Below are 15261 nucleotides of genomic sequence, written 5' to 3'. Positions count from 1 at the left end.
GGGAGGCTCAGTGTCTCCCCCCACCTGTCCCCCAACACTGCCCCCGTTTCATCTACACACTCCCTTGCATTCCAAGGGAGTGTTCTGAAAAGGGTTGTGTTTCATTTCCTTGAGAAACATTAAAAAGTCTTCAGTTTGTCTCAGTGTGGAAGGGGAGAAATTTCAAAATCTTCATAAGTTTCATAGGATGGGAAAACTGTTTTTGCCCAGTTATAGCTATAATCTCCTGAGGTAGACTGTCTTCATACCAAGTGGGCCTAATTCAGGGTTTAGCAGAGGCAATTCCATTAATGACAATTTGTATTTGGCACAATAGCTCAAATTCTCAAGTCCATATTAAGACAAAATTTTCAATGGGAGTGTTGTTTGAATAAGGATATCAAACCTGAGCCAAGTAGAAGGTTCTGTTCAGACCCTAAGTCACATCCCTACATCAGAGTTAATGCAGGATTGCTGAACTCCCCAGGAAGACACAATTCTTCCATAAACTCTAGAAATGAATATAAAGTGCCTTGATGCTCTGGGCAGAACTGGCAGAGAATGACAGGTGATTCACCCCTGAAGTGGGAATAGAGACCACTTCCTTCTATGCCTGGACAATTTCTGAAAATGTTATGCATCACGTGTATTTAAACTTTAAGAAAGTTCACTTAAGTTCACATATAAAAATGTGGAAATAATAAGAAAGGAAAAGCAAAACAAAGGAAAGCTGTTGAGTACTATATATTTATTTGTCTGGACATTATTTTAAGGAAACCTAGTGTAACAAGATAAGCAAATCATGAACTTTTATGTCCTAAGCTGTTACCGCCAATTGTAATAAAGTTATAATCAAAACCATTAAAAATCCATATATAGAAATTATTTTATATAAAAATGTTTTCATGCTATCAGCAAAGTCATTACCCACTTAAGTTACAGGTAGGAGTTATTAATGGTTTGCCTTTCAAAAGCCACTATCAAGTCAATTTACACTTTTCCAAGTTAATGACCTTTTTCTACCTTGGGGGCCAGTTAACTAAAGTGGATCCAGCTGTTTTATGGCATAGGGCCACAGAAAGTGGCTTTTTCAATTGAGGACACTACAACTTCCCCCTCAGCAACTACTGTTGGGAAATGAAGGGAGATTTTTAAAGATACTTATTACAGTTAGGCATGTAACTGTTTTTAACTTTCATTGGGAGTTACCCCGCTAACCACCATTGTGTCTGTCTGTAACACAGTCTCTCAAGTGAAACGGTGGTTGACACTATTTCAGTATTTAATCCTAAATAGGCTGGTCAAAAACTTGCCCAGATGGAAAATTTCTGTAATACAGCGGTCACCATTAAAAATTAGCATTTCCCATCAGTCAGCACCCTGTAATTTCCTTGTTTAACAACAACAAAAAAATTACATTAAGTTTGTTTGTGACCATCATGGGCTCCCCCAGCTTATATTTCTTTGAACTTTTCTGAATCAAACTGTTCGTGGGAGATTCAATTTTAAATTGGCCATTAATTAATTAATATTAAAAAATATAGAATGAATATATCATTAGTGTGAGTAATTTTTTTTTTATTAATGTAGCATGTAGAGAATTACTGGTATTAATGCCTCCAGTGGGGTAGTGTTTTATATGATGAAAAGTGTTTTCCAGACTGACCTTCCTCCTGCAACATGGTATCCATTAGCAAGGATCTGTGTCTTTTCAGTGGGGCTCATGTGTGGAACAGGGGTCTGCCATGTGTGCATCATATCTAATCTGCAATTAACAATAAAAGTTTCCTATTGGATACAAAGCATGCTGGATACAGGCAGAGCTGGGGAATGGGGAAATATTTTGCCAAAGGATTCTATGGCAAAACCTGATCTTACATAAAGACATGGAAGATCCTGCACAGTGAAGTGTGTCAAATTCATTTTAATCTAAGTGAGAAAGCTGAAGGTCTGATTAGACTTAGATTTCAGCTGTTGGTCCAAAGAGCTCTGAACACCCCCTTTCCCCCGCCCCAGCTCAGGCCAGGCAGCTCATTGCTGCCAGCTTCCCCCTCCCTCCCTGCTGAAAGCCTCAGAGCTGGGGGTGGGGGACATGGCTGGGGAGAAGGGGCAGCTCTTCTGCTCACCTGCAGGAAGGCTTGATCCACCCTTGACCCAAAGGGCAAACATCAGTTGGGTTGGGCGGGGGGCACTCTAACTCATGGTGCTTTTTGTAAAGTGCTATGAGTTAGAGTGGGAGCCTGAATTTCTGTCAGTCCCTATAGTTAAATATTCTGGAGGACAAGGTATATGTTTGAAGAACTGGAATTTCAGATAATGGACATAAAAAATTAGCAGATTCTGATGGACATGACCCTCCTACAGATAGCAGTCTCAAAGAACTCACTACCATTGTAATTTTACTTAAAATACAGTCCTGACAAAAGCCTGTAGAAAAAAATTAACTTTGTTTCAAGGTACAGACAGTCCTATTAAAGCTTCTGTATTCCAGAAAGTGTTTAATCTTAAGTGTATCAGAATGTAACTTCCATGAATGAAATAAAATCATGTTTATCAATGTGCTAATTCAAACTGGTGTTTGGTGTGTGATAAGAGTTCAGAGAACCTTTGTCCTTTCCAAGCAAAAGCTTCAGCTGCTGTGTAATGGTTCCACTGCTTCTCCATGCCTTAGAAGGGGCAGTTTCCTTCCCTTCTGCCTCCTGTGGGTTCATTTATGACCAGCCTGACCATTCAGGATTTGGAGTGCAGGCAGGATTTTCCCATAGAAAGGAACAATGGTAATAGAAATGATTTCAGATACTTTCTTCAAAGGGTTTATTATTGCCTTCAGGAACAAAGTAAAAGTTAAAAATTATGAAATATCTCTGTGCTTTTTTTCTTTGGACAATTAATCAGTAAATATGTACTGCACTGTCTCCTTTTTTGTATTACTCTTAGTGTTCACCTCTAGCATAGACTTCCAGTATACACCTATGACAAGTAACACATTTGTATTTAAATTCCTAATCTTTGCATTTAATTCAACCAGAAAGAAAGCCTTTGTCACCACTGCAATTACTGGATATTAACTTGTACAGTAAATGGAACTCTAGGATCCTTTTAATTTGCACCACACACACACTGAAATTTATGTTCTTTGTGGTTTTGTTTCTTATTTTTAAGTTAGAGTAGAAACAGCTGCTGCAGATATATATATCCTTATAAAATGATTCTTTGCTTAATCCAATGTGTGGCTCTGTTTCTTAGCTACTTGGTCTTGTTGTTCAAATGTGGATTTAGATAGAGTAGCTCATGTTTACTCAAGTCAGACCCTATGGTATATGATATTTGGCAGGCTTTCTGAGTGGAACCCAATTTTACTTGCTTCTTTAATACATATAACATTGGATATTGGCTAATATCATATTATAATCATCCTATTCTTATTGGAAGTGAGGGCATTTGTCACTTCCCAGGAAGAACATGGTACAGAAATGGACCCAGGATGAGTGGCCACTGTGTATTCAACCCTTCACTTCCCCCATGGATCACCAGCAGCCAGCTTAGCATCTTTCCATGCACTCTCTCTTCTGAACTGCACCAATCTTAGTATTACATTCCTGGACTTCTCTTGAGATCCTACCCATCACACTAGCTTCTGTGGTGATTTTGATGTTGGCAGGTGTTCAGAAATCAAAACCAAGGCCCAAATCACTCTATTTAATGCTTTCTGAAAATAAAATATAAAGTTAAGAAGAGAGCATATTTTAAGTAGCTGACTGCTGAAGTCAACTGAACCATCTGTACAGTAGCTCTTGGCAGACCAACCAGTGAGAGGGATAGCTCAATATATCACTGCTGCATTCAGGCAACCCAGGCATTTCCCTAGCGTGACTGGTTGGGTTGTTTGCAACTGCATGTAATTACTCAAGTTGTAGGAACTCATTTTGCCAGGCACAGATGAGTTTTTTTAGTCCTGGGAAGAGAATGAAAACAGAAAAAATGGAATTTAATAGACCTTTGTCACTGATCTGCCTGACTCTGTATCATTTGGTAGGCTCTGATTTAGATGCAGACAGCTGGCACTAATACAGGGAGACAAATAAAAGACAAAATGGATCATTCTGTATGGACAGTTGTTCGAGGTTTCAGAGAGTGATGGCTATTTACTCACTATCCAAGTTAACAGAATAGTTGCCTTTTCTTTGAGCAGTTTGAGGGAGTTACAGCATTAAAGCTGTCAAAAACTACTGCCTCTCTATGCCTTGTTTAAAAAGCCAGGAGCTGTGTATTCTCAACTTCTATAAGGACTTTTAAAAATCTTTTTGAAGAGCTTTTATTTAACTCTAAGCTAATTATAATGTTAAACTTGCAGGATTAAAACTTTTCTCAGAATCCTCTGCTTTTGAGTTTGAATAGACATCAAGGTAAATGTTTTTTCACGACTGCACAATCAGACATTACTTCCCAGTTGCATATTGCACAATAATGAATAAATAGCTATTCAGTTAAAATTGAAATGTTTTTTTTTTAAACAGAGGGAGCTGGTTCTAGAAGCTATTTATATGGTAAGTCAGTACAAACACTGGTCTATTGCCTTGGCTGAGGTCACTTTGCATTATGAGACAGGTGATCTTGGGTCAGAAGTTCTGTAGGACACTTATCTAATGCTACAGATGTTGGGACATTACAGAGGTGGGAAAAGGTAAATATACCCTGCTATGTTAGAACCATAATGGATGGGTTGTACATCAGTTTTCCAGTCTTGAAAGAGCTTATACAAGTCAAAATGTGTGTTCACTTAGGAAATGCACAGATGTAGTATAAATAAGAGGACAGAAAGGAGTTCAGAGTGAGATAATGGAGAAGAGAACCTTGCAGTGGTCATGTTAGCACACAAGTGCACACACTCCACTGAGCCAAAAGGCTTGTGCATGTATATGCATGTTTTTAGTAACCTGAAAATCAGCAGTTTCAAGGAAAATATTTTCCATGTCCAATGAAAGCAAAAAAGAATATGCTATGCTATCTTTCTGAGGAATGAATAATTACATGACTTATTTTTTAGTGGCAAGGGTTAATCTGTCTTCTGAATTCTCATCCTCATGTGATACCTGCTTGCAATTTTTTATGGACACCAATACAATATGAAGCTCTGACTCTTAACAGTTGTTTGTTGTTGTATTTTAATTATATATTTATCCTCCTCTTTGGTCTTTTATGGGGTGTAGTGACCCAAGGTTGCAAGTTCCCATTTAGTTACTTAACTTTCCAAAGTTACATAATTTATTGTTTTTATACCTGATAACTTGAAATTAATTGAATGCTCTGACTTGTTTTAAATACAGAAAATCTTGCTTCCTTGCTAGATCTTTGTTTAACTCACTGTCTGTAAATACTGACATTTTGTTAGTCTTTCACCTTGCCTCTTTACTTCCTATATGCTTTTCAGTTGGAGTTATATTAGTATTGTTTTAAAGTCTCTCTCAAATTTTTCCCAATTTTTTTCAACTCCAATACATCTTGTACCTATATTAACAATAGTTGATCTGTATTAAATTCTGTTAACTCATGAGTTATCAAATTGATGGTCATGGTTGTACATGGTAGGGTCCTAAAAATATTTCAGGAGATCTCAACCACTCCATCTTTTTGTAGCTATAGGAAGACATCCCAGACTTTTTTCTTTCATCAAGTAGGGGTGCAGTTTATAAAAAGTTCTGAGCCACTTAATTAACACACGACTGATCATTTACCAGCAGGCTTAATCTTGTGATGGACTTCTCAGAAAACTAAAATTAGTTAGTCTTCTTATCTGTTTGTATGTTAGTTATCCCAGTCAGGTTGTACTAGCAAGTTAAATGGCCGTTCTAGCTCCTCCGCTACTGATCAGTATGTCACCTTTTGAGAAAATAATGAATAGGAATGACTATGCCACTGTCCTTCTCTTATATATGGTGGCCTCTTGCTGTTCTGTTTTATTATTGTCTAGGTTTGTCTTGGATTATGAGCTCTTTGGTCTAGTGACTGGCTTTGTCTCTCTATTTAGCGTCAATCACACTGCCCTTCAACAAATGTCAACTTAATAGGTAATAGAAACTGCCTGTATGCCTTCTGCCAGCATGGGAAAATCCCCACTTCTAGGAACACAGAGTTTAAGTTAACATGTAAGACTTATCTTGGGATTTGGGGATCAGTTTAATCATTTCATTTACAAAAGATTTCAGCTTTCTGAGCTGGCCCTTGAATTTCATCAAATTCCTGTCATAATTAATCATTATGCAATGTTTTTTAGAAAAGTCCATTTTAAAACTAGCTGGAAATGGTTCCCAGAATGTACTCCTTCTATGAGCTCAGCTCTCTCCAATTCAGCTCAGCTCTCTCCAATTTAGTTGCTAATGTTTTATATATCTTGGGGATTTCCAAGGAAATGCTGTATTTGGAAGATTTAAAAATGCACCCACAGTTATAAGCCAGTTTTCTCTTCTCACTGTAGAATTTTTCATTCCCATGACAATACTGCTTTCATGGTCTAACTGACCTTTTCTGTTGCCTCAGCTAACTCAGTCTTGAGTCTAGGTGGTTTTGCAACACTTGTCAATATGTTACTACATAACAGAAGTTTCCTCATCTTCATGATGTGGGGTAGGCTTGTCAGATCTACTAAATGATGTCACTGTCTTGTCTCAATACTCTAGTGACTCATACAAAGCAGTACCTCAAGGAGAAGTATATGGTTCTTGGAGTTAGCTCTCCTTATTTTGGCTATCCTTCCCACTGGCAGGAGGTTGGACTGACCTGGTTAGTATCTGCAGACCTGGACGCAGGCATGGGCGAACCAGGTGGCCACCTGGGGCCCGGACAGAAAGGGGACCCAAAAATGAAAAAAAACCCCAACAATTGAAAAAAAAGTTTTAATATTGCGCATATACGTGTACCTAATCCCACGTTTTTATTTCTATGAATTTAGTTTATAGGTATCATTATTTTAGTTTGTGAGACAAAATCGTATTGTTTTTGTGACTTATCAAACACACTCAAAAGACATAAACACTACAAGAGCAAAAATACATGACTTCTCAACTGTCACGTGTCAGTTGTAAACAAAGCCATGCCATTTACGTGCTTGTGCACAGCCACGATTCGGTGCTACTACTACTAGCGCCGAATGGTTAACATCTATTCATCGTCTACTAAAATTTATAAAAATAGTAATTTTTTTTCTGTTGTCCAATTATTATTATCATTATCTCTGGCAAAGGGGAGCCCAGTGGTTTGCCCGGGGCCACCAGGAGTCTAGGTATTGCACTGGGTAGCTGTCATCTACCTATATTGATAAAGGATTGTGTAAATAGGGCTTGTCAGGGAAGAACAGCAACATGTTGGGTTTGTTGTTGTTTTAGTGGTAGGGCCTTTTCCAGTGTAGTGTTGAGGTCCCATATTTGGGAGCTAGAAGGGCTGATGGTGGAATGCCAGAGTTGGCAGCATGTTCTAGGAGAGCTTGTGGGAGGTTAGTTGAGGCTCTTTACTGGCCTAGAGAGTGGAACAATACCACCTAACATTGGATGCATAGAGGACCAAAGTGAGACGGTTTGCCTGCAAAGGTTAATAACACTGCCTAGCAGTTGTGAATAGAGGGAGACGAGGTGGAACAAAATGCTTCATGGAATGCAAGTTAGAATCAAGTCATTAAGGGCATATCTTTATGACTCCTTCAGCCAGTGGTGATGCGTAGGGGGTGCATGCGGGTGCACATGCACCCCCTGAGCGTGGCAATGCACCCTTTGTGAAAAGGCACCATCAACACTGCTGGTGGCGCCTGTGGGCAGTTGCCGCTTGCCACTCTCCTCCCCTCACCACTGACACTGCCAGTCATCTGCGGGCAGTCTGCGATCGCCGCTAGCCGCTACCAATGCTGCCGGCAGTGCCTGTGGGTGGTCGCCGACCACTGGTCAGCATTCACCACCCCCCACTCCCCCATCGCTGATAGTGCTGTGGCTGCCTGCGGGAGCTCCCCGCTTGCTGCTGTCAACAGCATCACTGTCACCTGCGGGAGCTTGCTGTGCCACCCCAGCCTCCGGGGGCATGCGGTGTTCACGCTTAATGCTTTCAGCATTTTGAGAGCACCTCTGAGAAGATGGCCCTGACTATCTGCTTTCACTCTGCATGTGACAAACATGGAAATGAGACAGCAAGGATGCCCCTGCTGGACTGCCCTGAGGATGCCCCTGCTGCTACTCTTTAGTCTCCTGGAGATTGAAACCTTAACAGTAGTGGTGGAAGGCATCACAGGGAAGATTCACTGCCTCATTTCCAGGCTTGCCATGAGCAGAGTAAGAGTGTGTAAGCAATGGCATGCCACTCAGTGGAGTTCATGAGAGTACTGCAGAAGCAGCACAGACATACTCTAAGTCTGGTGGTTTTGCCTTTAATTATTTTTAGACAGCTTGGGGAAGTGTGTATGTGGGGGGCAAATAAATAGACAAGGATCGATCCTTGGTTCATACCAATTAATGAGAGGTCTCTGGTTAATGATGTGCTGGATGTCCAAGATTTGACTGAGAATGAAACTTTAAGTTCTGTAAGTATTGTCAGAAAGTAGTTGAATATTGTCTCTGAGCCAGTTTCAATATAGTTAGTTTCACTTCAATATTTGGTATGTTATAAACCTGTCTGGGTGCAATTACCTAGTGTGCCTTAGAGTTGCAGTAGAATTAATAAACCAGATCAGGCTGGAGGGAGCAGCCGATGATGTGTTCTCAAAACAAGAACCTCCATTTAGGAATTCAGTCTCTTTTGTTCAAAATAGACCAAATCTATTGATATTTATGGGCTTTGTATTATATATCATATCTTTTGGTTTTTGAGGGTTAGGATCTGTTCATTGAGAGCATTATTTGTCTCTTTGGCTTGGAATTCGCTACAGGGAAATAATTCAATCTCTGGACATTTTTATTCTGGAACAAGAATGCTCAGAGTGAGGCACTTGTTCCAGGATAGAAGTGTCCACACTAGAGCTGTTCGGGAGCAACTACCATGCTTTAAATATACTCTGTCTAATCCATGTAAAGTTTCAAGTGCTGACAAACCCTTAGAAAAGGCCTCTGGGTTTGATTGTCTCTACATTTTTGGCATGTATTTTTATTGCAAAGGTGTTTAGACCGCATGCAGGCATTTCTTTAAATGCTATATTAATCTAAATTAATAAATAAAAATAAAGCAGGCCATACAATATCCAAACACTTGGGTTTGCTTGCTTTACTTTATTTTATCAATTACATCTGTCACTTTGTTCTTTACTTGTTTTTCTTTCTTTTTTTCTTCCCATCAAGTGTTTTTTCTACCCTTCCTCCTTGGTCTAATCTAAGAAAAGTGGCAAGTAAATTAAATAGTGCACATTATCTATTGTGTTAAAATGTGAGATGACTATCAGCATTATTTTTAGAAAATGTATAAATACTGTGCAAGACAGGAAAGGTGGATATCCCTTTCTCAACTCATTTTCGACCCCTCCCAATATAATAACCAAGAGTTGGGTATTTTTGACACACACACATTCATGCTAAGAATGCACAAAAACCAGCTGCAAGGATATACCATGTTGCCATTCAACAATGAGTGTGTAATATTCCTAGGAGACTATTTTCTCTGCATAAAAAGCTGTTTTAAATTAATCAAGTATTGCAAGCATGGGAATTTTGCCTCCCAAACATTATCATTTACTGGAATCAGAATTTTTAACTAAAATTCTTGTTTAAAGATTCAGTGAGATTTTTTTAATGTAATTATGTGTGCAGTGTAAAGGAGCTGATGACAGTTTTCCTGGACATATTAAGCAAGCCTGCCTCATAATGCTAGCTAGCACTGAGGGTTCTGTTTTTGACAATGCTTCTCCTTCTTAAAATTAAAAAATAAAGAATACTCTTGTGTGTTACATTTAGCCCAATGAATAACTGGTTTTAAAGAGACACTGCTTGAGTGTTAGAAAAATAAAAGTTACCTTTTTTGATTCAGAATGGGTTGGAAGTGCAATGTGTTATACACTCATGTTGGTTCTAAAAAGATATCAAACATTCTGTCCTTAAATGCCAGAGGATCAGAGATTGGCCAGATCTCATTACATGGCTAGCCTTGACATGGGTGACTGTATGCAACCATTTGAGGTGCATGTTCAAACCAGGTGAGGTGTAATCTTCAACCACATTATGACTCCAGGCTCCAGCCCTACAAAGGAAAAAAAAAAGGGGGGCTGGGGATGGGCAGTACAGGAAGCTCAGTGCCTTTCCTCTCCCAGCCAAGCACACTACATTGAGCCCCCTTTTAGCACACCCAGTGAACCTTTATTAACAGAAGGGCTACTTCTGTTGTCCCTAGGCCCTGTCTATATCAAGGAAAGGTGTGCTGATGTAATTACATTAATGTGCTTACGTACCCGTACAAACCATGCATGCCGGCTGCACAGTACCAAAGAAGAGTTGACATCAGTACAGTTTGGCCTAGTAACATACCAAAGTCAGGTGCTGTAGTGTAAATCTCCTTCCTATGGACAGGGCCCCTGGTTCACTGGAAGTTAATGTGACAGTCCAAGGAAATATAAAGGAAGCTATTCCCACCCACCCTCTTCCCATCTCCCGACACACACCTATGTTGCTGTGATATGTATAGCTGGATTGGAGTTAGAGATCCAGCCCTTTTACTTTGATAGCTGAAGAAAATCAAAGGCTCAGTTCTTCATGGTACTTGATAGCTTCAGTTTCTTTGGTATGCTCACCTAAGTTACCCCTTGCAAAAGTGGCATACATACAGTGATATGTGAGTCTCTGTAACACGTTTAGTGGTTTGTGCTTTCCTGTTGTTCGTGGGTCAAATTTAGGAGGAGATTTTCAAAACTGGAGAGAGGTGGTTACATCGTAATGCAAATATCTTTTAATTTTGACAGAGACCTGAAACTGGACAATATTCTTCTGGATGCAGAGGGTCATTGCAAGCTGGCTGACTTTGGAATGTGTAAAGAAGGGATCCTGAATGGAGTAACCACCACCACCTTCTGTGGAACCCCAGACTACATAGCTCCAGAGGTATTATTTGTACCCACCTTCCCACAGAAACATCATCAGGAATCATAATAATGAACTACGTTGCATGCATCCAAGGTGAAAGCTGGTGGGAAAGGAAGCTGGCCCATTATATGTAAGGATGGGGCAAAGACCTGAAATTCTATATTTCATAGCTGTTCCACACTTACCTGGTTTGAGGACTTATCTAGTTAATACTAGCTTTTCTGGTGCATATTTGTCTGTTCTGTTGCCTTTTCTTTTTAACTGAATAGTTGCTCCATATAGCAAAATACCCACACCATGTGCTCTTTGTGGACTGCTGCCAAAAAGCATGGGCAGATAAACATGCTCATATTTAGCTCCTTTTATCATCTAGTTTGTCTCTCATCTTTTTTCTGTACCAGAAGGTGGAGTAGGTGAGGAAAAAACATTTCAAATGAAGCTACAGTAACCAGTCTGTTTTTCCACAATGCTGTCATTTAACATTTTTTCTGAGCCAGCATTCTTTGAACACTGGCTTTCTCTGATGCTCGTCCACATTTGTGACCCCCGCGGTGCTGTGACTCTGAGTCGTTCAGATACTAGTTGTAATGGGATGCTAGCAGCATTAGAGCATAAACAATCATAAATAGTGACATGTTAATCTGTTTAGTAGGATTTAGGCAGGTATGAGCACATACAAGGTAATGTACTGTGAATTTTATGTTGCAATAGACTTTTATGAGCATCTCTTTGTCTCATTGCTTTGAGGTACTAGTGACTATAATAGAATCTTCTGCTTATCCACATGGAATGGAAAATATGGACCTTTATATAAATTAGGAGGAGAATTTTTTCAGCTGAATAAGGTGTATTAAGACAAAACTACATTCAGAACATACACCCAGATAAACAGGATGGTTGGATGGAAAGAACGAGACAAAGCTGTGATACTTGTAGATTACATATTTGCATTCTCAAGATTCATTACTTAAACTGAGTCAGCAGCACATACATAAGGGAAACCCATATAAGTATGCATCTCTTTGCCCAGTAGGACCTGGAGACACTTTGCCTTCTCAAGTTAGTCACCAATCACACTGATCTCTTTCCTTTATCTCACCCAGATTGTGTTTATGCTAAAGGTGCACTTCAATGTGCTTGATGCAGCTCAAAAAGAGATCAGTTTATCTTTTATCAAACATTAGTTTGCAATTAGAAGAAAAATGTATTTGCCAAGGAGGAACAAACTGTAAATCTGCATTGTTAGCTGTAGCTGACAAGTACAGACAAGTAGAAGTTGAAAGAAATGCCAGCAAGGTGATTCACATTGAAGCTATCATAACTCCTATGTTCAGTTACATTTTTTAAGTAATTGGAAAAAGGACCAAGTAATAAAAGAAAAGGAAAATAAATGTGGAAGCTCCTGACCTAGTAAATACTCTTTTCTGATTCCTTTTACTAGTGGAGTATTTTCTGGAATCACTTGTAAAGTATTACTAAATAAGAAAGGAATAATAAACTCGTAGGTGAAATCTGGATTCCACAGTATAACCTCCAATTGTTCCCTCTCATTTTCTTTTCATCCTTCCTTAGGAAACCTTTCTACTGCTTTCCTCCCTTTTTGAGTTACCCTTATATGTTTCACTCTACTCTTGATTAGCAATAGGCTGGAGCTAGCCTCGAGAACAAAAGTCTACACCATTACAGGCTATGGAGAAGCCTGATTCTGAGCAGTACCACTTGTGCAGCTAGCATTTCTGTAATGTAATTCTGGGATAGTTCAAACCAAACTAGGATACAAACAGCTATAGATTTGGGGGAAATGCAGAGGTGGACAAACACCATGGCTCAAATCTTAAATCCACAGCTGGTTTTAAATGCATGTTGGATTGAATTTTACATATGTAATAAAGCAGCATTTACCAGAGCAGAGGACAAGTACTCCAGTTTGATCTTGTTCCCTACCCCAAGGTTTCAAGCTAAGATACTCATAGTCCTGAAGAAAAAGTGTCTGGTGACTGCCATGCCAGGTCACTGATTACAGATCATGCTACATTCTCTTCCTCTTCATGTTCTGATACACTGCAGCCAAACTATGAACTCTTTTCCAACAGGCTCAAGCCAGCAATTTAGCTTAGTATAACAATAGCCTGGAGTAATATAATAATGATGATGATAATGATGATGTTGATGTTGATGATGATTATCATCATCGTTCTACGCCTCCTCTACCCACCCAGGGTATCTGTTACAAAGTGGGACGTGCGCCCCTCATGCATTAAAACTTGCTATTTCTATGAATAAAAATGTGTCAGTTTTTCTGAAAAGCAAAGATAATTTTAAGGAAGGCAAGAGTCATGCACTGCAAGGTAGAGCTAACACTGTGTGAAGGATAAACATCTTTCTTGAGGAGGATGGTTTTGGTTTCTGCCATTCCTGCCTAAGGGACTAGTATATCTCGCAGATGCCCCATTACCAACTAAATCAACTTTATATTGTTCAAGACTGGGACAAAGGAATCTCTTGACATTTGCCACCTTTTGTTATATGCAATAGTCTTTCCCCTTTAGCATGTTTCAGTTTAAACAATTTAAAAAGATATACCCTACTACTAATGAAAATGCTGGAGAATGCCAATAAATTTAGTTCATGCTTCTGAGAACTCTGTTGCAGGTTGGTGTGCAGTGATGTGCATTTAATTTTAACTGCTGTTATTGCAGACTGCACTAGCAAAGGCCCAGGCCTAATACCATTGCCTTCAATGATGTTTAACCCCCTTTAGGCATTGTGGGAGGGTAAGGAGTCATGTTTAAACAGTAAACACATATCTGAGGGTCTCACCCAACTTGCCTATTAAATCTGACCTCTCCATGTCCCTAACAGATCCTCCAGGAGTTAGAATACGGTCCCTCAGTAGACTGGTGGGCTCTTGGTGTTCTGATGTATGAAATGATGGCTGGACAACCTCCTTTTGAAGCTGACAATGAAGATGATCTCTTTGAATCCATCCTTCATGATGATGTGCTATACCCCGTCTGGCTCAGTAAAGAAGCTGTCAGCATTTTAAAAGCAGTGAGTCTGCCATTTCTTTCTCTCTGTCTCTCTCTCTTTTTTTATTTTGCTTAAAATTGAATTTGTCTACAGTAGTTAAGAACAGTCACCACTGGGAGTTCAACCACAGTTCAGAGTGCCACTGTCAGGAGAATGGGGCCTGGGATAAATTACACTTCTTGTGGGAAAGGAACAGAATGTTTGTGTTCCATGCAGTTGTACTGTATAAATCTGTGGACCACAGATTCATGTTTCAGGGGAAAACACAACCAACTAGAGCTGTGTTATCACTCTGGCTCTCTACATACTGCATGCTCAGTAGGACTGGGGGGGAGTATTATGTAATTAAAGAAACAGTATCAATGTTTTTATTTTAATCAACTTATAAAATGTGACACCCTGTTGCCTTTTTTCACATGTCAAGATAGGTGACAGGATGTTACTTTTGAAGTTGCACATTCTTGCGCCTAACTGACACAAGGAATGCCTATATTATAGTGTAGTATAGTGTAACTGATGATGGCATAGTCAGCTGTCCAAAGTATGCAGAGTGACTGACCAAATGTTATTCTACTGGATTCTATTGATTTTCCATTCAGAGAAGCTCTTAGTTTGCCATGCAACCAAAATTGTGTTGCCAGACAACGATTGGGAAATATTTCTGAGCCGCTTGGCTTTGCTAACACAACTCCCCTGATGTTAGTTGTTTCTTCTGTGCTACTTCTCTTAAAATAAAAATCAAAACAGAAGTTGTATGCAGCTTTCCCTGTTTGCAAACACAGAGTATTTTTAGCAGTAAAATATCCTGTGTGTAATGCCAATTTTCCACTTACTTCGAGGGCTCTACTTTTCAGCAGCTATTTAGCCATTAACTTCATTGGGGATTTCAGTTCCCTGAGATCTTTACCAAAGGGCTTTACCATGATTAAGTCTGTATAAAATTTTGTTCTGAAAGTGACACAGCAGGTTAGAGTAAAGGTTAACTTGGATAGAGATGGGACAAGGCACATCACTCAGCATCACGTAGTGCAGGGGTGGGCAAAATGCGGCCCGCGGGCCGAATTCGGCCTGCCAGGTCATTCTATCTGACCCGCAGGGCCCCCCCAAAATTTAGAAAATTAATGTTTATCTGCTCCTGGCTACCTGTCATGCGGCCCTCGATGGCTTGCCAAAACTCAGTAAGCGGCCCTCCGCCCGAAATAATTGCCTGCCC

General features: G+C 39.7%; 1 protein-coding gene across 2 annotated transcripts in view; it reads left to right on the top strand.

Annotated features, from left to right (window-relative positions):
• Positions 1–15261, top strand: part of PRKCE (protein kinase C epsilon) — a 518294-nt gene that overhangs the window by 449895 nt on the left and 53138 nt on the right. For both annotated transcript variants that reach the window (XM_014519408.2, XM_025204781.1), the window contains exons 12-13: positions 10898–11036; positions 13881–14069. In XM_014519408.2, the coding sequence (XP_014374894.1) occupies positions 10898–11036; positions 13881–14069 (328 nt within the window). The remainder of the gene's footprint in view (positions 1–10897; positions 11037–13880; positions 14070–15261) is intronic.

Source organism: Alligator sinensis, unplaced genomic scaffold, assembly GCF_000455745.1.
Source record: "Alligator sinensis unplaced genomic scaffold, ASM45574v1 scaffold131_1, whole genome shotgun sequence".
In the NCBI taxonomy this organism is placed as follows: Eukaryota; Metazoa; Chordata; order Crocodylia; family Alligatoridae; genus Alligator; species Alligator sinensis.
Note: the sequence above shows the minus strand (reverse complement) of the source record. Positions and strands in the feature narration are given on the sequence as shown.